This window comes from Formica exsecta, unplaced genomic scaffold (assembly GCF_003651465.1).
Source record: "Formica exsecta isolate Colony F162 unplaced genomic scaffold, ASM365146v1 scaffold614, whole genome shotgun sequence".
NCBI lineage: Eukaryota > Metazoa > Arthropoda > Insecta > Hymenoptera > Formicidae > Formica > Formica exsecta.
In genome coordinates, this window is record NW_021853375.1 from 523,744 (window position 1) to 550,893 (window position 27,150).

General features: G+C 35.2%; 2 protein-coding genes across 13 annotated transcripts; one reads left to right on the top strand and one right to left on the bottom strand.

The window, feature by feature from the left end:
* Positions 1 to 4,429: 4,429 nt before the first annotated feature.
* Positions 4,430 to 14,705, bottom strand: LOC115242679 (rho GTPase-activating protein 190). 7 transcript variants are annotated; one of them, XM_029819161.1, is made up of 24 exons: positions 14,570 to 14,705; positions 12,640 to 13,293; positions 11,643 to 12,553; positions 11,369 to 11,578; positions 11,148 to 11,159; positions 10,517 to 10,703; positions 10,316 to 10,431; positions 10,039 to 10,191; positions 9,714 to 9,931; positions 9,425 to 9,626; positions 9,174 to 9,350; positions 8,834 to 9,085; positions 8,563 to 8,741; positions 8,307 to 8,490; positions 8,001 to 8,209; positions 7,493 to 7,906; positions 7,147 to 7,386; positions 6,848 to 7,036; positions 6,411 to 6,499; positions 5,950 to 6,331; positions 5,684 to 5,815; positions 5,464 to 5,514; positions 5,270 to 5,366; positions 4,430 to 5,167 (listed from the first exon to the last, which is right to left on the bottom strand). In XM_029819161.1, the coding sequence occupies exons 2-24, from the start codon at positions 12,808 to 12,810 to the stop codon at positions 4,969 to 4,971; spliced, it is 4,974 nt and encodes a 1,657-aa protein (XP_029675021.1). In that variant the 5' UTR covers positions 12,811 to 13,293; positions 14,570 to 14,705; the 3' UTR covers positions 4,430 to 4,968. The 7 variants fall into 7 exon arrangements, with proteins under 7 accessions (XP_029675021.1, XP_029675020.1, XP_029675023.1 ...); XM_029819160.1 differs by having other exon boundaries at positions 8,001 to 8,191; positions 9,714 to 9,952; XM_029819163.1 differs by having other exon boundaries at positions 6,411 to 6,463; positions 9,714 to 9,952.
* An 86-nt stretch (positions 14,706 to 14,791) lies between these two features.
* Positions 14,792 to 22,318, top strand: LOC115242681 (adenosylhomocysteinase-like 1). 6 transcript variants are annotated; one of them, XM_029819167.1, is made up of 12 exons: positions 14,906 to 15,022; positions 15,499 to 15,699; positions 17,176 to 17,223; positions 17,756 to 17,840; positions 18,318 to 18,511; positions 18,608 to 18,932; positions 19,156 to 19,306; positions 19,409 to 19,561; positions 19,667 to 19,832; positions 19,988 to 20,234; positions 20,573 to 20,693; positions 20,790 to 22,318. In XM_029819167.1, the coding sequence occupies exons 2-12, from the start codon at positions 15,598 to 15,600 to the stop codon at positions 20,794 to 20,796; spliced, it is 1,599 nt and encodes a 532-aa protein (XP_029675027.1). In that variant the 5' UTR covers positions 14,906 to 15,022; positions 15,499 to 15,597; the 3' UTR covers positions 20,797 to 22,318. The 6 variants fall into 6 exon arrangements, with proteins under 6 accessions (XP_029675026.1, XP_029675027.1, XP_029675028.1 ...); XM_029819166.1 differs by lacking the exon at positions 20,790 to 22,318 and having other exon boundaries at positions 14,792 to 14,921; positions 18,330 to 18,511; positions 20,573 to 20,748; XM_029819168.1 differs by lacking the exon at positions 17,176 to 17,223.
* The last annotated feature ends 4,832 nt before the right edge of the window (positions 22,319 to 27,150 follow it).

The following is a 27,150-nucleotide window of genomic DNA, read 5'->3' on the forward strand; positions in this document are numbered from 1 at the left end:
ATATTGATTATTTACAAAAATCGTTACATGTATATAAATGACGACATTTATAAACGCGTAATTTAGGAAAGATGGAAACGCATTTGTGAAGATGAGGTAGGAGGGGCGGAGGGAAGGGGGGGAGGGCGAGGGCGAGGGCGAAGGAGGACACGTTTTAGAAATTCCAAATTGAGGGATCGGTGAACTTCAATGTAGCCGGCGATTCAGATGTATTAGCTCCGATACTTTGCGAGCAACACTGATATTCTTCTTTTATTTTATGAGATATAGACATTTGGAATTAAAATCGGCGATAATCATTAGATTCTGAACTCCAAGAGACTGCGTGTATGTAAATCTGTTCTTTTCATCTGCACTATATTTTGTAGTCTACTTGCATTCGAAACGAAATAAATATATATATTCATTAAAGAGAAAAAGAAGGAGAGATATTGCGGAAAAGTAATGGAAGGAGTGCAGATAGAAAGAACAGACTCGAAATTCGAAACCTTCAGTCGCAAAACTTGAAGATATTTACAGATTTTAGTAAAGTAGAAATTGGCAATTTTATATATCCTTGGTCGTATTCGTTAGTTATTTTCAATACACTTATATCTTATACACAATTAAATTAAATATTACGTATAAAATACTTCAATTCACATTTATATCAAAGATTCTTACAAAACTTTCGATCAAATTTCAATCCTTTTTCCGACTGATTAGAAAAAGAGATTGACTAGGAAAATGATGTTGCGAGATATATATCTAACAATCTTTTTCTCATTGACGAGTTTCATTAGCTTGCATTGGATCATTAATACTTAATATTTAATCGTTATCAAATCTGAGTATTATTCTCAATTCATACTTCAAACACATTCACACTGTCAGTTTAATTTACATTCCCATGAAGAAATGTAGTTTTCGCAGAAGAGAGATAAGGCCAGAAAAGGATTTTCGCAAATCTACAGGTGCATCAAATAACTTAAATATAAAATAATATATATTATTATAAAAGAAAATATACACAAAAATATATAATACTGTATAAATATGTTTGTATTTTTTATTGTATTTCGTTATGGAAACGTCAAAGTATAAAATATCGCAAAATGCGGCTAAATTAGTGTGTGGACGTGCTGATACAGATCAGCATAAATATTTCGACCCGCAAACAGCTAAAATTGAGATCCTACTTCATACTTTATCAGTTAAACGAAAATTTTTATCGCTATAATATCAATTAATAATTTAAAAATACTTTTCCTACATTTCTTCACGATTCATCGCCCGATATTTCAGAGATGCTCGCATAGTATACCGAGATTATGGAAATGACGGACTTTCGAAGTTGGACGAAGCTCGCGAAGAACGATAATGATGAATGATAAAGGAAGAGAGAGATAGTAAAAAAAAGAAGAGAAATGTGACGCGCGAAACGCAAGGAAAGCGGAGCTTATAATATACATCATCCCGATGCAACTGTACAACTATAATACATTCGTACATCAGCCGATGCTATAAATAAAAAAGAAATAAGGTCCATTCGCCTATATTCTTATCACAGGCTGCGATAATGTGTAAGAATTTTTGTATTCAACGGGAGGGGGGAGAGGTCGGCCGCGGCGTCGGACCGTCCTCAGAAACAGTGAGAAAAGACAAGCGGAAACCTTAACGGACGTATCGTAGAAAAGTGATCTTCTTCCTTCTTAGGCTCTTCGCGAGAGAGAAGACGCTCGATGGATACGTGCCCGAGGACGATATATGGACGTGATGGTGACGATGGCGACGACAAAGATGATGATGATGATGCTGTTGCGCGAAGGGCGAATCTCGTTACAGAACTTGATAATCGTTATCTCGCACTCCCTATACATGCTCGTCATCGAGTACTTTCTTGAGTACTTACTCGCTAAATTCGTTTCTTTGCTATTGCTTACCCGTTACATTGTGTATACGATGAAGAAAGATCCGGTGTAATAGCAGTTCAAACCATGTTTCTTTGACAACTTATAAAAAAAGATAATTTTTATAAATAATATATATATAATATATATATATAAATAATATAAATTTCTATTATATATTATAATATAAATCATTTTAATATTTATTATATAGCGCGATAATCATTGCCTTTTGTTCGCTTTTTAAAAACAGTTTGAGAAAGTTAAAAGTAAGTTTGAATTGATAAAAGTAGATAAGTACTACTTTAATTTAACTCTTCCAATTTTGAGACTCTGTTTTATTTTTCGTTATTAAAAAGAAATAGCTTGTGTATGTAAAAACGACACTATTGCATTGAATCTTTCAATTGGTCGCAAGGTATAATTCGCGCTAAGTCCTTGAACAAACGATTGTTATATGAAAAATGATTGTAAACTGTTGAAAAGAGTATATTACACGAAATACACCCAAGAAATTTGTGACTAAAGAAATTGAGGTTGCACCAATTTCGATTAGCAAATCTATATTGTTTATCTATATTGTTCTCTATAAGCTCTAGTAATATCGTAGACAAATAGACAGAGACAATCCAGCTAATCATTAATGCTGATATATGCAACATTCAAAGATGAAAGAAAGAAAATGAAAAAATTGGTGCAAGCAATTCTCAATGTATAACAAACGTGATCTTATACACGAGAAAAACTTCATGGAAACTTTATAAGTGCTTTAACTCAATTATCTCGATTTGATTTATATATAAAATAGACAAAGATAGCAAGAGTATCGGAATATCTCTTCCGAACGAGCGCTCCCAAGTGCTTCGACACACGCTACCTCAGCATCGCCGACGTCACATCGTTATTACGCGATTTTTCGATCGCTCGAGATCCCGTAAAACATCGCACATCTTATCCTCTTTCTATTAAGAACATTATACAATTATGTACGTACGAATGTATAAAATCTGTTTTACGACTAAATGGGAATGTACGATCAGTTTTCTCTCTCTTTCTCTCTCTTTCTCGTCACACGCGCGCTCACGACGATCGTAGAAATATCGTTATAATATTTCCTTACAAATACAAAGTAACGTGTTCGCGAGATACGCATTTTCTTAAAAGAGTCCTTGAATCGAAAAAATCTCTCTCTTTCGAGATCCTGCTCTATTGAAATTTACTGGGACTCGCTTCGATTAAAACGCGTCTCTCGCGAGACCAAGTAACATCAACGTTCCTTAAGGGAATGCTTGCGGTTAATCTTGCGGATTACAAAAGTGTATTATTTCGCTTCTTCTTTTCTCTTAATCATAGTGGCTCCAACATTCAGAGAAGCGATATTAAGTATCTCTTTCTCGCCGATTTATCATGAATACTCGCTTGTTGGTGCTTAAACAACGCGCTTACTTTCGAATGTTGAGCCGCCAAAAGGCATTATATCTGTCATTACAATTTTTAACATCGAATTATGGCACACCTATAAAAAAAATGTCCCACTAAATCCATCATATTTGTACAAATTCAAGCGCGAACTTAAAACGAATAGGACAAATAAATCGACGAATCTAAACGTACGTTTCTGATTAAATATAAAGTTGGATTTTTTTTCTTTCAGTACATTTCTTTCTTTAATTGAACTTGTCTATTCTGAACTTTATGCGTTAATGAATACTTTCTGCGTTTTTGCGAAAATGCAAACGATGTGAAATATCAGCTCTAGTAAGAAATGGATTGCTTTCACCCTCGAAAAAGAATTTTTATGAAAATTTAATGTTTTTCATTACGAATTTCGTATCTTAAATCGTTAGTTCTATATACATATTCGCTTTAAGAAACCTTAGTATTTCACGTTTGTAATTCTAAATATTTCTTAATAGTTATTTCGATTCGATTTTTATATGTGTATATATTGTGTGCGCGAAATTCTGCCGAAATATTTTCTCTTATATCTCTATCCGTGTTTTTCTTTGCATTATCGCTATTTATCAAGACATATTGTGCAATTACATGTAACACGCTTTTTGCGTCTTTCTCATTTTTATCTTTTTAGACGGAATAGAGGAGATATATGGATTGTATCATCGTTTAAGTTTGTTCGGTCCTGCCACAATAAAGATTATTCAAAAATTCCTATATGATAATCTACATCGATAAAGATGCAAAAGTAATAAATACGCTCGACAGGCGATTTGTGCATTTGTGCCAAAAAGGAATCATATTAAAAACTTTTTTTGATATCGTTGCTATATGAGATATATATATATATGTATATAGATATTATTCGATGATATACAAATCTCGTTAACGTTTCGTGTTTTTCGTAAATGAGCTCTGGATACATCCTCCTTTAAATATTAATAACAACCTCTTTAACGAGGCTATATGTTAGTGTTATCAACACTTTATGGTATTTTCATTCTTTGCAATGTGAACAAGAAAATACGAAGAAAGAGAGAACTAAAAGAGAGAAAGGCAAATAAGAGAAAAAAAAGCAACATTGATCTTACCTTTTTAACTATATAAAGCTAATCGTTATTATCAAATATCGAGAATCTTATATCCCTAATACAATATCAATAAATACATCGCTCTGGATACATCCAACATGATACATGCATACTGTTATGACACACATGGATTGACTCTTATTACTCTTGCATTATTACCTGATCCACGCACGCGAACAACTGTCTTAGGACCATCGAGTGATCATTCCGCAAAGGAGGATCTTGCGTGTCACACATTCCGAAAATGAACAAGTACGAAATGACTAAACATAAATAGACTTTGTTTGATCGTCCATGCGCCTTATGTAGGACCTTGTGTAATATTACAAGTGTGTGCTAAAGCGAAGTTTAATATCGATACAAATTATATATTGAGACCAATCATTTACGTCTATTATCGTAATTGCCGATAACGTATAAACAAATGAAATCGACTTATACCACGAGACGGATGTGTCGCTTCTATCGCCGTTGTCCGCGAGAAAAACTGCAGTCCCGTTGCACTATGCACTGCGTAGCAGCGTGTTTGATCACTACACCATCACAACGGCATCCTCGCCACAGAACAGGAAAGGATACTGATCGATCATCGTTTGGACCACATCTTCCAGATACGGCCTCATAGCTTCGAATCTGCCGAGGTCGTTAAATTCGATCGGTAGTAACGTAGGCCACCAGCAAATCGCCAGGTTCTTACTATCCATACTGTTGAGTTTACAGTTCTCTGCAACCCTAAAGTTGCATAAATTTAGATTAAAGTAAAAGAAAAAAGGAAGGATGATGTATGGTCAGAATAAATTTATAAAGAATATTTATTATTTTCACGTTACTTACTTCACAAAATGTTGGAAGATAAACTTGAGAACATCGAAATTAACTGGATTTAATTTCTTGAGCATCAGACGCAGGGCTAACAATCTGCCGCTTCGATCTGCAATCGTCATCAAATTTTGGGGTTTATGTTAATCTTAAGAATTTGAAAAATATTTTGCTCAATTATCTATGATCTATGAAATGAGAATACTAACCTTCCATGTTCATGCAAGTAGCTGACATAGGTTTGCTAATACCTCGTGCACCTGATATAAATAGGCATACATTCTTTAAAATATTTTGCTTTTTATTAATTTTACTATAATTAACATTTAACGATATAAAATAGATACCTAAAGACTTTAAAAAAGAATTCGAATCACAAGATTCTATTCAAATTTCTACAATTGCTGATTTCGTTTCATGTTAACTTACCTGATATATCTTCAAGTTCACTCATACGTTCTTTGTCGATGAGTGGTGGTAGCCTTTTGGAGAAGAAATCTTTTAAGGCTGTAGCGACAGCATTTACAGGAATATCCAAAGAATGTATATCGACATTACCATCTATATGTGAAAAAATGAAAAACATTGATTTGTATTATCCATCATACAAGATTTATGAGAAAAAGATAAATTTTATACTAGAGAAGAAAGCGACACTCTCTGAACATTGTAACAAGTTTTAACGAATGATATACCTTCTTCAAACTTTTGAAAAAGCAGTTCTACATGTGCGCGATTACCGGGCACCCTATATATCCCTTCCGAATCCAATCCCTCGTCCTCGATAAATCGCACGCACTTCTCCAGAAATAAAGGTATCCGATTCGTTTCGCTCTGCGCAAAATCCTCGATTAAAGGTTGCTGCGATTGACCCGAAATCGGTGTCCCACCTGGACCTTTGGTTTGTTTTATCTTTTCCTGTTTCTTTTTCTCCCTCTCTTTTTCCTTTTCGGCATGCTTTTTGAGCTTCTCTTCCTTCTGTCTTCTCTTCTCCAATTTTTCGTCCTCTTTTGCCTTTTGCTTGTCTTTCTTCCTGGCTAACTTGTCGCCGTCTTTTGACTTGTTCAATATACCGAACTGAAGAATAAACAAAACAAGATATGATTATACATGTATTCCTCAACATTCATTTGTATTATCCATGTTAAATACTTACACTAGGGGAATTAATTTCCCGTGGTGAGGAGACATCCAGACTTGATTCATCATCTGGAATGCCAAACGTATTTTCACCCCTTTGCTTGGCTAAAATAACAGTTTCATGCAACTTAGCAAAAGAATTGAACACTGCAACTTAATGGAAAACTTTCCGATATATGTTATGTTTGAAAAACAAAAAAACCAAAATTGTTATTTCAATCAAAAAGCCTCAGATTAATTCGAAATCACAGTCTTTAATCACACATGCATATGCAAAATATTGCTAAATTGTTGAATTAAATTTTCTCCTTTTACATCGCATATTATATATTACATTGTTATATATAATTAAGAAATTGTATTATAATTATATATTATAACAATTCAGGAAAATTTCTTATATTTGTTGCTTTTATATAAATATTCTTATTAAACTAAAATCTAGTTACTTACAGGAGGCGCTGAACATCTCCTGTGGCATATGTTTTACGTTAAACGGATGTTGCAAATATTGTTGTTGCAATGAATTTCCAGAGAATCTCTTCCGCAAACTAATAGCAGGATATTTATATTGTTTTGATCTGGATCTCGAAGTGTGCTCCGGATCACTCGATTCGGAAGTATCGGGCGTTTCGCTAGATACTGAAAAGATGGAGATATCGCTAAATGTATGATCACTTATATATATCGAAATCTATGTAGTTATTTGCTAAAAAAGAAAGAAAAAAAAAGAAAATGAAAAAAGATGTTACCTCTATCCACTGGATCGACGCGCCAGTTCTTATCGTCTTTCATATTGTAATTCAAGCCGACTATACCGTCCCCACTTCCCATACTTGCCAATGACGGTACTTTGGGTGTAGCAACCGGTATTGCAGTGCGTTTTTTGCGTATTCTTTTATGCGACAAAGACTTCTTACTCGTTTTATTCAAGACGTCAGTCGCCCTTTGCCTTTCCAAAGAACTCCATTCCGAATCAGAATCGCTATATGCTATGTTTGCAAATAATTAATGTAAATAATATTTATATACAAACTTAACATATCTTTATCTCTATTCCCAAAAAACACATTAGCATAAGAAGAAAAGAGATCTTACATGGCTGTCCCTTTTCACGTCGGTGGCGCAATTTAGATTTGTTGTTGCCGATAGAATCCTGCACCAGGGCGTACATATAATCGCCATCGTAGGCAGAATACATACTCGGAACGACATCTTTCACCTGCGCATATTCGGAGCCGAGATCTACCAGTTCTGGTGTGGCAAGAGGAGCATGACCCATCGTCAGTTTCGGGCCGTGCTCGTCTTTCTCGCCAATCGTCATCCTGGCTATCGCATCTGTTACATTGGAAAAATCTTTCAAATTGATTTTCCCGGGCTGTTTCAACGTCTGACTATTTCCCTTTGGTCGCGGTTTAATCTGGGAAATATATCGTCGACCTGTCGTGAAGGCTCTATGTGGATAACTGTTGGTAACTCCATCTTGATGCATAAACGTATCCTTCACCCAACCTGAAGAAAAAAAGAAAAAACTTACAACTTGGAACAAATTTGAAAAAGTCGCACTTCGCGACTTTGTGCGATGAATTAATTTCCAGTTACTAACCAGATAGCTTGTTCGTGATATCTTCATTCTTCATTAGATCTCTCTCCCTCTCCTCTCGATAGAAGTCGACCTGGCTGTAAATGTCACTATCGTCGCTCGGCGTGGCTCTATGATCGGCGAATTGTTCGGTCAAACCAGTGTCACCCAGATCACCGTCAGGCGTCAACTGCTCGTATGACTCGGAGCCGCTTCTAAAAGTTACAGACATACTGCTTCACATTAGACTTTTGAGTCACAAAGAAATCCACAGACATTAAATAGATCAATTCGTTCTATTCACTAGAAAGCTGCTTCTAGAATAGTTACCCGTCATCCGGCGTTTGAAGATGATAGCTTTCGTGTCGCGGTGGCGGCATGGGATGTAAAGCCGAATACTCTAAAGTGCCTTCTCCGCTATCATTCAAATTCCCCGGCTCCTCCATGTTAAACGCCTGCTCGATCTCCGGTTTCTTTTCCCACACCACTTTGAAAAAGGGCGTGTAAAATGCGGCTGCAAAATATGAAATAATTAAGAAATTGAATTTGCCAGAGATATGTTGAAATAAAGTTTCGAATTTCTTACTTTTTTGTTGGCAGCTGGATGCAGATGTCATAAAATGCGCCTCCAATTTATCTGCGATAGCGTTTCCCTCCGTGATAAGTAGATGACTTAAATCGTTACTGAAGAAAGCATTCGCACCGCCAGTATCAGTCACAGCCATTATTTGTATCGGTAGATTTGGTATGTTTGTGGAAAAGGCACTATAAAACAAAGCAGAAAACGTATTTGTGAAATAAAATAAAATACTATTTTAAAATACGCCAATAATGCGGTGCGAGTCATTGATATATACTTTAGAGTTGCGAGAGAAGCTTTCCTCTTTGTAGAATAAACGAGTATAAAGCCGTGCACTAATTCGTCTCTGAATGCATTGGCTCCATGAAAACTCGAGATAATGACTTCGACTCGACGTTTGCATTCTCCCAGAAACGTTTCCAAAACTATAGATCTATCTCCACTGAGAAAGCAGCATTGATGATTCAGTAAAGGACCGAGAACATTCTCGACTGAATAAGGATCACCACAGAACATACACATTATTATCCTGAAATAAGATGCAAAATAAGATATGCGACTACAAATTAATCACAAAAGGTAAGCGCTGATTAGATAAACGATGATTGTTAATTTACCTGATATCAGGCTCCAAACATTCGATAACGCTCTGATATATGTTTAAAAAACCAGCTCTGTGATTTATGGATTGTATAAGTTGCTGCAAAGCATCCTTCACCAACGAAGTGGGAAATCTTTTGTGCTTTTCTTGTTCCAGCTCGTCTATACAGACATCGATAAAGGGACACTGCAAACTGCACATGCCAAATTGATAAGAATATCATGTGCACAGATTTCAATTTGATTATAATTGTTATAATGAATATACCTGTCAGCGAGATTCTGTCCCTCTTCTCTGAGCTTTATGGCTTCCATTTCATCGATAATGGCTTCTGGCACAAACATTATTACAATGGGCAATCCTTGAAATGGTAGCCTATCCTCTTGCTCTAGATTCGACAACAGAGTTTTCTCTAAAGAGGATCGAATGTATTCAAACGAATCCTCATTCGAATAGATACAAAAAGATCCTAGAACACACACAAGAAAGATATATCGTTATATCTAGGAAACTTCACTCGCATCAAGCATAAATTGACACTTAAAGAAATATTTACCATGTGGCATGAAATCGGATGTAGTGAAAGAGTTATGCGGCAGTCCCACATCACCGTCTATAATGCGATATCCGAGAGTGTACAATTGACAATCTATTTCTACTTCGTCATCTTCCGTTTGTGCCCTTATTTCACGAGCAAACTCCTCACTCAGTCCGTTACTCCCGAGTATGACTAAATTTAATTGATTGTTATCCGATGTTAACTGCCACTGACTACTGTGATTCCATGAGGAAGGTCTGTTAGAACGGTTTTCAGATTTGCGTTACGAAATAATTCCATACATTGTACAATTCTCTCCATTGACATGATATTGACTTCTTACCTGTGCGCTTTTGTTCCAAGTATCCTTTCTATCAGCGCGTCCATACAATTTGGATAAGCTGGGCAGTGCTCCCTTATGGGACAATGCACAAATCCCAAATGTTGAAATAACATTAGCTTTCGATCTTGATCTAATCTATCTAGCGCTTTATATCTGGAAAGATAAAAGTTATATTATAAATATATTTATGACATTGTTTTCTCTATAAAATATCGTATTTGAGAAATTTAAAGCTTTTACTTTGGATATAATGTATATTCAGTATGATACTACATACCTAAAATCGTCCAATAAAGCGTCCGTAATTTCCTTTATATCGTCTTGCGTAATAGTTCCAGATGGAGCTATACTCTTGAAATGATAAAATAAATCTGCGTGCTCCAACAATAATTCCTGTAATACATCCCAAAATACTCATTGCATGTATTCTTTATAAATTAAAAGCACATTAATGTAATTATTATGTACAAAGAAATACCTGAAAATTGTGTTTTGCCTTTTCAATAATTTCCTTTTGATGCTGATCATAAATTTCTTGACAATCGTGATGAGAAAGCTCTTCAAAGCATTCTCTGCCCATAAATAAAACTCGAACCTCAGATAAATGTTTTCCAGGTGTAACATAGCCAGTTTCTTCCAATAATTGCTTAAATTGTTTCTTCCATCTAACAGAAATTAATTATAATTTATGTGAAAAAGAAGTCTGTTCAAACAATGTTCTATATTGCAAAATAATAATTGAATAAAGACACAATTTTAAATGACTATAATATCTAGTTATTGTTAATAACATTTCGTTATTCTGAAAGTTTGCATTACATATAAAATTAGTCATTTTTATTCTAATTATTGCAATATTAATGCAATCTTAAAAATATTTTATTAGATCTTTTATCAAACTGTTTCATAATTATAATTCATGCATCGTAAGTAAATTATCAACTTATTAGGCGCCAACAAATACCTCAACTGATTTTATTAAGCACATATTATTATGCAAATGTTAGCACGGCACAAACATTGTAAAACAAATATTATTATTTCTAATTCAATGCTGATGTTCTATATTATAGACAAAAAAGCAAGTAAAAAAAATAAGCATAAATTACCTTTTTGGAAGTCTGCACAAAGAAACACCACCCAGAATAAAGCAAAGCATTAGTGAATTGCATATGAATATTACCTTCTAGAATATCGAATGGAATAATACAGATTTACTACAATTAGCTATATCAGTTCTATGTAAAAAATATATGTGTAAACTCGCTCTTTTCTGCAATATTTATTTTTTAAAATGATTCACGACTCGGTTCTGCATCGGAATACTTACTCTAGTCGCCGTTGCTCTTGTTGCAAGGCATTTATGTGATTCTTAAATACGGTCCCCGCCTCGGGGGTCTCCAGCACGTCGTAAGGAATTTTTGTGCCGTTGTTTTCTCCAAAGTCACAATCGATCCACGGTATGTCCTCGGGACATTCGTAGAAGTACTGATCAAAATCAGGATGCGCCTTTATATATTGTTGCACCGCCGACCATTCCCTGCAAAGTATCGTTTCCATTAATCCAAGCGATTTATGAGGCGTGATTCGCGCGAAGAACTTACTCGTTAATTAAATTCGATATATCCGGACAAATCTCGTGAAGTATATCCGGCAACATGTCCAAGTAGCCCTGTATCTTCTTCGCTATCTGTTCATCCTTCAATTTCTTAATATGCCTTCTGAATAGTCTCTGCGTCGCTTCGATACCGAACAATTCTACGAAAGTGGTGAACTCCTTGAATTGCGCGAGTTTCTTCGAGGCCTGCGACCACAGGGCGCGATAGTCGGTCACATGTATTCGGATCAATCGCTGCAACGATTCCGTCGATGCGTCTAACAATTCCTTCCGGGCCCTGGCTGCTTCGGCAAACGGTATTAGTTTGCTGCGCATCTTCGTCTTGTCGATCAATTGCGCCAAGATCATAAAGGCCATATCTACATTGATGTTCTCGTGCGCCGATGTCTCGATGATCAAAATCGATCCTTTATACTCCTTTCGCATTATCAGCTTCTCGGCTTCCTTGACGAACTGCTCGTTCGCGTCGTCATTCTTAGTCGTCACCAGCACGACTGGTTTCTTCGTTTTCATCAGATTATTCAAGATATTCGCCACAATCTCGACTTGCTTCTCTATCGCCCGATTTGGTACGAGACTCACGTCGAACACGCATAGAAATCCGTCGATATTCAGCTTACCGTCGGGCAGGACCTTCTGCTCGTACTCTTTCTCTATACCCAGCTGATTCTTGCAGATATACATGAGTTTCTCCGCACTCGTGATCTTCGTGGCCGCGCATCTCTTCGCGTACGGCTCCATTTTACCGCCTTTGAACGGCTGAAACGACGCGTCGTCTATAAATTCCGTGTGCTCGATGACTTGAAACTGAAACTCCGTTCCGTCCTCCGCCAGTTTCATCACTTCGCCCCAATACAGGAAATGATCGTTGTTCACCACACGCCCGCTGAAGTCAGACTGCAATAAAATTGTATTTGATGTTCTCATTAAAATGTCTCATCGATTGACAACCAAGAAACTCTGTGTAGAATTGCTTCAATTACCTGCGATAATACCGAAATATGTTCTACATTGTAGTCATCGCTCATGGAACGCATGAAGCGATTGCACAGGCACGACTTGCCGACGCCGACTTGTCCCTTGTCCTTTTCTGTGCCAGACAGTCCGACCACCGCGATGTTAATGCTTTTAGCATTGTCACTCTTTCTCGCCATGTTTGGTACTCAATGATTCGCTTACAGCAATTGCCAAAATAAATTTTCCCTCCTTCACGAATTTTGCTCAAGACATAGTGAATGGCATGTCACCAAAAAAATTTGCAACTAGTACAAATTTGTCATCACACCTTTGGTCATTTTACTTCAAATCTAGTACTCTTTGTGCGGTACAAAATTAGTTCAACCTCCCTTTGGTAACATCTCTGGATGATTTTAATCACAATTTGCTTGCTCGCATCGATGAATATTAGACTTATGTACAAATATCCAATTGATCCTCTTCAAAATTCTCATTCGTGCAAATATCTCTACTCTAGTATAATAAAGTTCTTATGGGATAGAGATGCAATTTTTATATAAGTTATTGAATATAAATAACACAAAGCTTTTCAAGATCCTTAAATATTATCTATCAATATGCGTAGCAATTATAGTTTAGCACAGCTGTGAGCAATGGTTCTTTGGAATGGCACTGTGTATCTGAAAAAAAAAAAAAAGAAAATTGCAGAGAAAAATACATAAATTGAAAACATTATTGATTTATAAATTATAATTTATATGGTCTGTACTATATTTTTGCCTAGTATATAGTATCATAGATTTACAGCGCGACATGTGTCTCTTAAAATATAACTATGAATCATGCATTACGCTGAAAGAGATATTCACAATAGCTCTGCCTCATGCTAATTGCATCAATAAGCATCAACAAAGGACAGAATTGTAAGAAGGTCAGAGCATAAGTCTCCCGAATAATTCAATCCACTTGAAATCGATAATAAGAAATAAATTATGATCGGAGCGTTAAATTATGGTTAGAGCGTTATTTCCACCATCCCCTTAAACAGCGATCGTAAATCTTGCAATATATATTTCAGTTCAGATACGGGATACGTCTAGCTTGTTTTATATCAGCTTTACTTGTGTTTTATATCGCAAGAAACTCGGATTTCTTCTGCAGGGGCGGAATCGTCCCTGCATGGTATACCCGGTCACCTCGTCGTGACTATACTTTTCTACACTTTCGGTAAGTTTAAAACGAGATGGATATATGTGCTTTAATCTTTGGAAAGAGCGAGAGAAAATAAATAAAGTGTAGAAGGTGCAATTAAAGCGAACGGACCCAACAAGTCTGCTCCTTTCTATGCTTCCGCAAAGTTCGAAATAAAAAATTAGCGTACCGTTTCTTTTATATTATTCACATGCATTGGAAAGAAATAGGAGAGAGCAAAAATTGGAGGAAGAAAAGTGCGATTGAGAAGGATAGATTTAACGAAAGCGGCGACGCCGAAAAAGAAATGCAACCCCAATCCAGCAGTTAATTGCCGCGATTATATTCTTCGATTATAAGCTTCTTTTGATTATAATTTAATTATTTAAATCTAGATTTTACGCACGAGACAAGTATATAAGACCGTCTATTATAGAGAAGAAAATAGAAATTAAAAACGATCGAAATATCACATTTGTTGGTTCCTGCACCTTCTTATACTTCCGAAAACGAGAATGTGCATATTTGAAAGAAAAAAAACGAACGTAAAATCTTCGTCGGTGCACGCGACGTGTCCGAGTGACAGCCGCGGGTTTAGATCGATATGTATCGTACACAACCGCGCTCAGGTCTCGACGATACCGGGCTCTGTCTCGGAGACGAGGGGAAAGACAGCACGAGAGCACGCGGGATTTCTCATCGTCGCCGTTGCTGCCGTTCGTGCCGTACAGGACACGAGGGGGTGAAACACGATGGATGGGTTACCTGAGTGAAGGGAAGCGCACGGTGGGCTGTCTCCTCTCTGGGGGGGAAAGGGGGCGCTGACTCGATCCACCGTCACCGGAATCCGGGCCGTGTCGTTCGGCCGTGTGGGTGATCCGGCGAGTGGGATCCGGGTACACCTCCTTCTCGGCGAGCAGTGTCCCCGTCCGTTCTCGGCTCCGCTCGGCTCGGCGCGGCGCGGCGTTGACGTTGGGCGACGTGACGTGACGTGACGTTACGTTGACGCGCGGATCCGTCACCCCGTGAAACGGCGCTTCCTCCACGCTCACGCGGCACCGCGACTCATCGACACGACGGCTGGCACGTCTCCCGGGGGGGCAGCGCGAGATCCCAGGTGTGTAAATAACTTCACGTTAAACACCGAGTGTCGCCCCGTACAGGAGCCATCTTGCTGGGTGGGCACACGCATCGGCGGACATCGATGTTTTTCGCACGGTTAGTAGTACGCTGTCAGGTCCGGATACTTTCAGCGGGGTAGGAAGGGCGTGTGATGTGAAATGGAGAAGCGAAATTATTCTGAGATTTTAGATGAATAGATTCTGCGTTTTTTTTCATCTTAATCAATCATCTTTTGGTTTAAATATACTGGTAACTCAAATTTTAGCTTACATGGAAAATCTTTTTGAAGAAATAGATGTTTTGTTATGCAAATATATATTTGTTAATAATAAATTCGCTTGTTATTTGCATTTTTCGTATATCGTTCCTTCTTTCCAAGATTTATTTATTTATTTATTTAGATTAAAATAAATAAATATTATTTATTTATTTCGATCTTTATTTATTTAGATTAAGATCGAAATAAATAAATATAATAAGAAATATAAATAAATATAATAAGAAATATACTATTAATTGATGCATTTGGTGCGTGGAATTTTACATGTATATCGATCTCATACTGAGAATAGCATGGAGGGAAACGCAGAACGTAGCTACGAGCCTGATCCGTGCGCGCGGAGCGACGCCTAGCGGTCGATCGGCGAGTCTCGCAGACGTGCATTCGAAAAATGGCCGACAGCGGGGATGGTGTGAACAGCACGTCGTCTGGGAAAGAGACGAGAAACACGCTTGCCGATGGCCCGGTCACCGATCCGGCCTCCAGCATGAAGGTAAATCGAGTCAGGCTTTAATGTGACATAAAACGTTGGATCGTCTCGCACGTTCTGGACGACGTTCGTGCTAATCTAACAGCTGTATGCCATAACTGTCGTATTTGCCGCCGTTCTTACGATGGAGTTTTTCGTGAGCCCGAGACCCGCGAAATATTGTCGTCAACTGTCTCCCCGATCACGTCGAATCATTGTTCGTTTCGGAAAAATGAGAAAATTAAATGTTTGTTTGTTTATTTATATTGGTTTCCCTCTATCTTTTTCTTTCTCTTCTTCCCCCTTCCTCTTACTCTGTCAGTCTCTTTATCAGTTCCTCACCTGTATTTCTTTTGTGCATCACGTCTTGCCCAACCCATCGAAGTCTTGTGACCACATATGATTGTTACGTAATTGGACACATTGTATTAATTGATATGTTCATTGATGAATGGGCGTTGGTTGAAAAAGCTACTTAAATGTCTACTTGTGTACCATGAGGATACTGGGACTCCTGTTTGCAGCTGATTAGATTAAAAAAAATTGTTCAAGCTTTATATTTTTTATTCTTTTTTATTATTTATTATTTATTAAGTAAATTGATTGAGATAATAACTAGACATTGTTTACTTTATCAGATGCAAATAAACAATCAGAAATCTGACAGAAGTTTGCTTAATCTACAAGAAGAACAGCATCAAGATTGTTTAACATATTTTACTCAATTTTTTTATTGTATACAAATTATATCTTATATTCTCTTTTTTATGCAAATATATCTTTTAGGCACATATTTATAACAAGCTGTTATTATTAATATATTAATTGAAATAACAATAGCAACTTGAACGAGTGATGCATGCATTTACACACACATAGTGCCTATGACTTGGCATTAACAATGCTTATATATTATTTTACATATAGAGCATTATTCACACAGTAGTCCGTAGGTTCGGTACCAATCACTCATGCATCGCTCATAAGCCTAGACACACCATTTAGGCGTGGCACAATTAGCACTACGTGAATTGTATTGAATGTAAAAAAAATATCTCAAAAGCACAACACAATGGAATCTATATTTCCTAAAACAGTTCTCTTAATTGTGCTTAAATTGAGTACTCCAGCTGATTGAATGACAAAATTATAAAAAAAAAAAAACAAGAAAAAATAGCTTTACAAGCAAGTATAATTTTTAATTAATTTTATTTAAAGAACATTTTATATTATAATATCTCTATCTTAATATTAATAATTATTTTAATTGTTTTATTCTGATTTATACATGAAATTAATTTTTCAAAAGTGTTATTTACTGCAAGATAATTATGTTAGATGCAAAAACGAGATGTCAAAAAATTGAGAATTGACGAAAAATTTTTATACATATTTTGTGCATAATCTGTACAATCTTTGGGAGTTTTGTACCAAACTACGGACTGTATTGCGTACACTTGATGCATCTGAATCATGATATGGTGGTTGTTGTGATTTCAGAGCCTAGAGGCATCAAATAATGCCTTTCACGGCGCGAGAACAAAATTAGTAAGTAAGAGTATATATGTGTATAAAACATGCAAAGTAAACTTGTACCAAACATCTATAGAACGCCATCCTTGCTATTCTTCCTCAAGACTTGGCTTTATATATGGCTTTATACATTTACTTCCTTTCGCCATATAAATGTCATACGTGCTGGTCAGAATTTATCATTCTTGCTTATCAATTAGATAATACAGACTAATATAATGAGACGATTATATATATTCATAAATAAAACTAAAATTTTTTATATATCATCAGGATCTTTTTCATACTCTCCTCTGAAATGTAATTTCATATTCAAGAAATGTGAAAAGATTTACATCGCGTATGATATAGTAATACATAAAAAAATTCTTTTGACATAAATATAAATCGTCTATGCATATATTGATCTGCGAACACATTTAGTTGCAACAAGCTACAGCTTTCACTCTTCAGTTTGTAGTTTATCTCGATATATTGCGGGCCCTTTTAGAAAAGAGGCACACATTTACAGTGAGGATTTGTATTAACTGTATTTTTCAATTTCTAGGATCCGAAATCTGGAGCGCTAAAGAAGTCCAGCCGTTATCGGAGCCGCTCCTTGTCGGCCAGCAGCACCGATAGTTACAGTTCTGGTACGAGCGTGTTCGTGATAGTTACACGATAATGCTTTTCGTGTGTATTTCGCTTTTTGAAAGAAGAACAAAGTTTCTCTTGTTCTTATTCTTGTAACTAACTATTGTTTTTATTCTTGTAACTAAATTCTTAACTTTAATTTATATTTCTATTGCAATTATCACGAGCATTGAAACATTCAAAGTGTTAGGCCGATATTCATAGTCCGTTCTTATACTCAAGGGATCTTAAGACGACCCAAGATCATACTTAAAACGATCTTAAGTATAAAATCGGACTATAAAGACCGTTCTTAGATTCCATACTATTATTCCATAGTACTATATTTGTAGTTTTATTTTGTGCTTAGAATTAGCAACATTTGTAATCTCAAATAACACAGGCAATCGCATTAGCTGCTTCATTAGGATATTTTGCACTTGCACTTTGATGTGATACTAATAATCAATGTTTTACGGCATTTTGCGCTACCTTAGCCTCTTATACAGGAAGCTCATCTGACGAAGATGACGTCTCGCCACGCGAGAAGATCCAGAAGACGGAGAAGGGCTTCACGGATTTCTGTGTGCGCAACATCAATCAGCATGCTTTCGGTCGCAGGGAGATCGAGATCGCCGAGCAGGAAATGCCGGGAATCATGGCGCTGCGAAAACGCGCAGCGGACGACAAGGTGTCTCTCTCTACTCTTTCATAATAATGGAAAGATCTTTTTTTTTTTTATTATTAATCTTACATTTGATTTAATTCTAATACTCTGTTTGCATAGCCACTGAAAAACGCCAAGATTGTGGGATGCACTCATATCAACGCGCAAACTGCCGTTCTGGTTGAGACACTGGTGGAATTGGGCGCACAGGTGCGATGGGCGGCGTGCAATATTTATTCCACGCAAAACGAAGTGGCTGCGGCGTTGGCGCACGCCGGTTATCCGGTTTTTGCGTGGCGTGGCGAAACCGAGGAGGATTTCTGGTGGTGCATCGATAAATGCGTAGCGGCCGAGAATTGGCAGCCTAACATGATACTGGACGACGGCGGTGACGCCACCCACTTGATGCTCAAGAAATACAACGCTATGTTCAAAATGATTCAAGGTTTATCCCGTTCTATTATGTTTGTTGTAATGTTACAACTTATCATAGTTTCACATAGGAAAAATTCTTAGTTATAAAAAATAATTCAGTAATATAATAATCTTATCAATATCAATAGGAAAATAAAAATTGACATTTTTGAGGAAACTGAAAAATATGACGATGTGACATTTTATTTATAAATGGATAAAAGATAAAATGGTGAGAGAATATGTTCTTGTAGGAATTGTCGAAGAGAGCGTAACAGGTGTACATAGATTATATCAATTGTCAAAGGCAGGTAAATTGTCTGTCCCCGCGATGAATGTGAATGACAGTGTGACCAAAACGAAATTCGATAGTCTCTACAGCTGCCGCGAGAGCATCATTGATAGGTGAGTTATATAAGTCGTTTCGAGAAAACCATCTGGAACTTGTTTATTTTGAATGCGACGCTTATTACTTTTCAGTTCTTATCGAAAATTTATTACTTACAGTTTGAAAAGATCTACAGACATTATGTTTGGCGGCAAACAAGTTGTGATATGCGGTTACGGAGAGGTTGGGAAGGGATGTTGCCAAGCTCTCAAGGGTTTAGGTTGCATCGTATACATTACCGAGATCGATCCCATATGTGCTCTACAAGCCAGGTAAGGAAGGCGACCTTGGTTGAACAAATTAATTTCTGCATCCAGATTGTCCGCCGAGCGGAATCACATACATATGTTGTTACATTATATGTGTATACATTACAGCATGGACGGCTTCAGAGTGATGAAACTCAATGAAGTCATACGAAATGTAGACATTGTCATTACAGCGACGGGCAATAAGAACGTGGTCACGCGCGAACACATGGACAAAATGAAAAACGGATGCGTCGTGTGCAACATGGGTCACAGCAACACGGAGATAGACGTTGTATGTCCCACTTTATCTACTTTATTCGGCGCGCGTAATTTCGCGACCGGCAGTTATAGCGACTCTCGATTTTCTCGAGCGATTGATTCGATATGACGATTCCACGCTCAAGGGAGATCGAGAGGATTAAGTCCCCTTAAATATGTTCTTAACAGAACAGTTTACGTACGCCCGATTTGACTTGGGAAAAAGTGAGATCGCAAGTGGACCACGTTATTTGGCCGGATGGTAAGCGCATAATACTGTTGGCGGAGGGTCGTTTAGTAAACTTGTCGTGCTCGAGTATTCCATCCTTCGTGGTGTCGATTACTGCCGCTACGCAAGCGTTAGCCCTCATCGAACTATTTAATGCGCCACCGGGACGATACAAGAGCGACGTTTATCTGCTGCCGAAGAAGATGGGTGCGTACAGTAATCATAATACAGCAACAAGATATCAAATTAGTTTTTTGTGTCATATTCGTAGGTAAAACGAAAATATATATAATTTCGAAATTCTTATTCACTGAAATAGTCCATCATGATTCTTCAGTGTACTTTTTTTCCCCTAATTCCTCAACTTTTCTAGAATATTCAAATGGTTTGAGGAAACAAGAAACGACAAAGCGCTTTAACACCAATTTAATAATTTGTCTCTTGTTTATCTTGTATTTACTACATTTCTATTTATTTATCAGTCGTATCATATCGTATTACGTATTATAATGATAAATGTTAAATCATAATGTCGATTTACGCAGATGAGTACGTCGCGTCACTTCATTTACCCACGTTTGACGCGCATCTAACGGAATTGACGGACGAACAGGCAAAATACATGGGCCTCAACAAGGCTGGTCCGTTCAAGCCTAATTACTATCGGTTAGTATCAAGCTACAAGTTTTGTCACGAGAGCGATTAATTGATTGTGTGTGTTTTATCTGTGTTATCTACCTACCTACTGTGGATCTGTTTCAGCTACTAAAAACCAATGGACGAGTAATGTGGCATTGATTTAGCACATGCGACACTCACTCAGCATTACACACTTTCACAAGTATTAAAACAAAAAAAAATAACTATCCTTCCCCTTGACTTTATGCCGAAGTTGGCTTTCTTTTTACCTCATTGACGTCCATTCTCTGTTCTCATAAAATCGATAAGAGATTTTTATTTATGGTTCAACCTTCGTCGAGACATCCGCGCGACTTGATTCCGTTGTCATCGTGCTAATCACCCGCAAGGAATGCGTTAATAATGTCATGAACACATTGATCCAAGCAGATATCCAATAATCAATATTAGAAATCATTATTTGGGCTGGGCAAAGTGTATTTGAAGAAAGCATAAAATATATAAGCTAGTTTTAACACCTTGATATCTTATATATTTTTTGAAAGTATGTGCTTTAAATAATGTATCTCTTGAAAATACTTTGTCCAGTCCTAAAATTTAGGTAATTGAATTTATGTATCTGATTAACTTTTGTAACAGTTTTCTTTCTGAAAATGTGCGAGTATACAGCCTGCATTCGTCAAGATAAATGGAGAGAAAAAAAAAGAAATACTTTGAAAAATTACCAGACTGTGCACGTCAATAAAACTACGCGTGCAAATCGTTGGACGAATATTGTAGATACGAGTTCTGTATAATTTGCAAGCTGGTGCGATAAATAAAATTACATCTGTCCGTTAGACATTACTTCCAGTAAACTGTAGCATTATAGTTTGTAAATGATACAAACATTTTTAATAGTGTATAAAGAGAAACATACATATATAATATACATATAATATGTATGATATATATATATATATATGTATGTATGTATATATATGTATATACATATATAACACATGCATAGGCAGAAAGATGAAGAGCATTAAAACAGAAAAATAATTATAAAATAAGAGTCAACAAAAGTTTATTGTTTTATTCGATTTTTTCTAGTGAGTTTTCTGATATCATTTTTAAATAATATATCTCTGAATGTTTGTATTCCTTCTTGAACATCTTCTGTACGTGTTATACATAAATTTATATACATATATACGCGTATCACACTATTTTCTAGCACGTACTGTTGCAGTGCATACTGCTGCATATTAGTCAATGAATTTGTTATGCCCTTATATTATAGTGATGAAGTTACACACGCGGGCGTATGTGTGTATGTGTATACGTGTGTGTATATGTGTGCGTGTGTGTGCGCCTATGCGCCCGCTTCATGAGAAATAATACACCATCCGCGACTATTTATACATCATCCTTTCTTCGAGAAAAAGACGCGGAAATGCCATATTTTGTAGACAAATAATCCAAAAGCTCCGTATGTACATAATTATTTACGAAGGGAGAATATACTAACACACGCGAAAAATAGGCGATAAATTATCATATAGATTATAGTCTGTTAATCATTGTTACCTTTGCCTTGCGTGCGACACAAGAATTTGCATACTCCACGTTTATTAGGAAAAATAAACGCCTACCACATTTAGAAAGAATTGATTGTATACATTATTCTTCTTTGAAATCGCACCCATACCTTTAATAGCAATTGCAAACCAAAATCGTGATTAATTCACAGATTCATATGTCGACAATATATATTAGCCGAAGAAATGTACACAAATATATATTAGGTTTTATATCTCTCATGAAAAGAACGGATGATTTCGTCTCGATTCATTCTTATTTCATCCCGATATTTTGTCCTGATAACATTTTCGAAATCAGGATCAAAATGAATCGACATCGTCGAAAAAATGATTGAAATAAATTTATTACGCAGATTTTCATACATAAATGTTTAATGTATAATCGTGAAATGGGAGATTATATATAATTGTTCAGAATTTCCATAATGAAATATAACAGATCGAAAAAACAGAACATGTGTAACGAAATGATAACATTTTCGAAATCAGGATCAAAATGAATCGACATCGTCGAAAAAATGATTAAAATAAATTTATTACGCAGATTTTCATACATAAATGTATATGTATAATCGTGAAATGGGAGATTATATATAATTGTTCAGAATTTCCATAATGAAATATAACAGATCGAAAAAACAGAACATGTGTAACGAAAATGAATTGTGTAGGTGAGAATATAAGTTTAGGACAAAAAGAGAGAATCTCTCAATATAGAGCAATGTTCCTACGAGGTCAGGAGAGCCTCCGTTATAAGTATGTATGCGTGTAACATATATACATCATAGAAATATACGAAACTGCGCTGACTCAGCATTTTTCTTTGGACACGGCAAAATAAATCGACATTCTTTAGAAATATTATTCCGTTATCATTGCTTTAAAGGGGACTAGTTAGTCTGAAATTCGTATCGATAACTTGGAACGAGAACCATCACCATATTATACTCGGAAAAAAAGGAAAAATATTATCCATATATACCTATATATACGGGCACAGATTGATTTATTCGTTTTTTAGATTCTTGTAATAAAAAATATTTAATATGTATATAATATGATGATCAATATTTTAACATATAATCTAAAATTCTTTTTTATAACAGTGCTTTTTTGAAAAATTGGCATTTGCTATATATATATATATCTTTTTTATTTGAACTTATTCGGTATATTTCAGTACACATGCACGCACGCACATACACACATATGTAGTTTTAAAAGGTATATATATATGACACTTATAATATTAATAAATATTTGATAAATATATGTAAATAATGGAAACATATGTGAAATATTTGAATAAAATATTTATACAATTCAGCTCAAAGTCGCGCAATTTGCGGAGTTTTCTGGTTCCAAGTAATTATACGTTTGACACGCCTGATAGATTGGTCATTAGACTAATTAGAATTAGAATATTAATTATATATTATAGGAGAAAAGTATTATGTTATTAGCTTAATAAGCAACAGAGAGGAAAATATTTTCAAGTATAATATTAGTAATTAAATCAAATATGCAAACACGAGCTAATTTTAATTATATATCAGTGTTATTTATCATAATATCAAATAGGAATACAATTGACCGGCATATAACACATAGAATAAGTAATATGTAATGGAGCGCTCTTTTATAAACTCTCTTGCACAAGATATGAAATTCGAAATTAAAAAAAAAAAATATCACTCCATGAGCAAATATTTCTCGTAAGGCGTCAGAAATGATTATATCTATGTAAAAGTGTCACAATGTTGAATTCTAGCATCAGAGCAATAAGGGTCTCCACATTTTGTTGAAATTCTTGGTACTTTTATAAAAATGAAGGCAGAAATAAAGAATGTATCGTGTTAACGTATGATGTTTCTTAAACCTTTTTCTTTCACTAGATATAATTATTTTTTAATTTATAAATGCACACACATACGAATTATATGTCAACAAACATCAATTTTTCACACAGGAAAAAACACACAATTTAGGAAGAAATATACACTGTATATATTTCGATATAAATGTTATATATTTCAGCTTAATGATTATAAACTAATAGCTCTTCCCTCCAACGCATCGACAATGTTCATTGTTAATTACAGAAAACTTGTCTTGCGTGTTCAGCGCGATCCATGTGTGAGTATTGAAAAAAATAAAAATGATAGCTTTGGACTCGTCTCTGAGAACGAATAACGAATGGCAAGGCTCGACGGCATGGCATTATACAATGGCAAATATAATAGTATTAATTAATAATACGGCGATTTATACAATTATGGTAGAGAAGCGAGAAAAAAATTTGTGTATGCTATATAAATAATAAAATAAAAAAGAGAGAAAAAGCGGTAAAAATATTTTACAATATTCTGTACAAAATCTATCCTGGGATAAGTAACGATTTAGCGCCGATATTATAATTAACAACGTCATTGATTGTACAAAGTAGCGTATCTGATATGTGTATTAATAAAATAGCGGATTGCACAGAATCTTAGGATAATTCATGAATCAACGTCAACAATGGTACAAATAAATTGTATCAACGATTCGGTAAATTAACTCTACGACAAATCATTTTATCGTAAAATTGAACACTAAAGATAAAGAAGAGCTCGGATATAAAAAGATCATGTATGGGGATACATATATATGCATCTCGCATCGCGCGCTATATAAGCAATATATTTGTAATTGACAGTGTATTTGCATGTATGTAGGTGTGTACAGAATTATATTACACGTAAAATCGCTATAATATGTACATAAATTGATTACGAGTTCCGTCATAAATCATTAATCGTTGTGATCAGTATATCTCATTAACAGTTGAAAATTTATCCCGTTTATTCGCATTACATGAATAAAGATGATGATCGCATGGATTATAGCACTAAATTTAAAAGAGAAAAAGGAATCAAGAAATTATCGCCTGTACGTACAGAATACGTACAAAACTCCAAGACGGCCGAATAATTTGGAAACGAAGCATTTGCGAGAACAATGTTTCAAATAAAAGTTGTAAGATTTAAAGTGGTTGAATGGTGATATTTATTTTGCTTTTGGATCATCTTGTAAAGATCATTCAAAAGTCACCTCGAATTTTTTTAAATAGTAATTGCATTTATTATACATTATATTCTTATAACCGATGTCGAAAGAAGGCTTAATTATACTACTTTTTCACAATAGTATAATTAAGCCACCAGAAGAACTTATACTATCACTGACATTAGCGTGATTTACATCTCCTCTTGTATATATATATATTATGTGTGTGTCGTGTAGAAATCAGGACCCTGTAGTTTGTCACTCTTACGGTATTTAATAACTCCAAACCACAAGTGTATCGATCACGCCAAGCTGATGATATCATCATTTCCATGACTCATAACTTAAGAAGTTTTCCGCAAAAGAAGATTTGATCACATCATTTTGAAAAGGTCTCGATATCAGTTACAAGAATATAATATATAAAAGATGTTAGTTTTTATTTAAACAATTCGAGATGATCTTTAAAAATGATCTTTACAAAGTGATCCAAAATTAAAATAAATACCATTCAATCAGTTTAAAAGCTACATCATTTGTTTGAAACATTGTTCTCGCAGATGCTTAATTTTTGAGATATTCGGTCATTTCAGAAATATTTTTTAGTCTCTCTTTGTATATACACCTTATATATGCATCTTGCATCTTATAAGCAATGTATTCGTAGTTGCCGGTTTATTTACGTGTGTGTAAGTATGCATAGAATTATATATTACACGTAAAATCGCGGTCTGTAATATGTACATAAATTGATAAAAGTTCTTGTTATAAATCATCACTAAGATTATACAGTTAGTTGTGTGCTCGTTAATCATAAAATTATAAAATTTAACCACCATTTATGCGCATTACATGAATAAAGGTTACATATGAATAAAAATAATGATTGTGATTTATAATTACATTCAAAAAAATCAAAGAGAAAAAAGAGCAAATTAACATCTTAACAATATGCTTTTGCTACTATACATATAATTTTATCACTTAATTTCGTCATGATTGTATCGCTCATTCAATTTTATTTGCGGCAACCTCCCTCATCTCTGTTATTTACTAAATAGCAAATTGTAACGTAAATGTAGATTAAATGTAATAGAATATACATTAAATAATCAACATAAAGATCGTTTGATTATATTTAAAAAAACATGAAATAGTCTCTGCATGCAATTAGATTCTATCAGGTAAATTGATGGGGATATACATAGTCAACAGTACATAATAATAATTCTAATTTATATATAAATGGCTGATAGAGTCTTTATGCAATGTTCTTAAATCTATATCTCTTCCTAAAATCTCGTTTTATACGTTACAATCACGGTATACAATATAGTATACCTTTTTCATTTACAAATATGTAACAAAAATAGATAATCACATATGTATATATATATATGTATATTAGACGATATTCTTAAAAAATTATGAGGAAATATATTTTGCTACATCAATTTATGAAAATTTTATCTTTATAGCACAAAATTCATTATTTCGACGCATGAGCAGGATTTAATCGACAATATCTTTTCGCTCAAGTGTTCCATTGATCGAGCGGTATATGAGGTGTATTACAAAAGTAATGAGAATGAAATTTTTATGCTCGAGGTGGCAGTCCTGTGGTATATAGGTCCAATTCATAGGTATGAAGGGGCCGTTAATGTTGAAGGGGTCCCAGGTATACATACAGGTAGATTCAATTCAGTTTTGTGCTCTCATAGCGTCGAGATTATTTGTTGTAAAGTTGTGTTCTATTATAGTATCTTATTTGTATTCTAGTCACAAACAAAATGCAGATTTTTATTAATTATAAAAATTTATAAAAACTAAATAACTCTAATTTAAAAAAA

Excerpts from the sequence above, each read along its gene's own strand:
- LOC115242679 (XM_029819157.1), bottom strand. The coding sequence starts at position 12,810 with ATGGCGAGAAAGAGTGACAATGCTAAAAGCATTAACATCGCGGTGGTC. Across the intron at positions 10,192-10,315 it reads GCTTTATTGGACGATTTTAG|ATATAAAGCGCTAGATAGAT; the intron begins GTATGTAGTATC and ends TTATCTTTCCAG. Across the intron at positions 8,491-8,562 it reads ATCCAGCTGCCAACAAAAAA|CCGCATTTTACACGCCCTTT; the intron begins GTAAGAAATTCG and ends CATATTTTGCAG.
- LOC115242681 (XM_029819166.1), top strand. The coding sequence starts at position 15,598 with ATGGCCGACAGCGGGGATGGTGTGAACAGCACGTCGTCTGGGAAAGAG. Across the intron at positions 19,833-19,987 it reads GCAACACGGAGATAGACGTT|AACAGTTTACGTACGCCCGA; the intron begins GTATGTCCCACT and ends TGTTCTTAACAG. Across the intron at positions 20,235-20,572 it reads TCTGCTGCCGAAGAAGATGG|ATGAGTACGTCGCGTCACTT; the intron begins GTGCGTACAGTA and ends CGATTTACGCAG.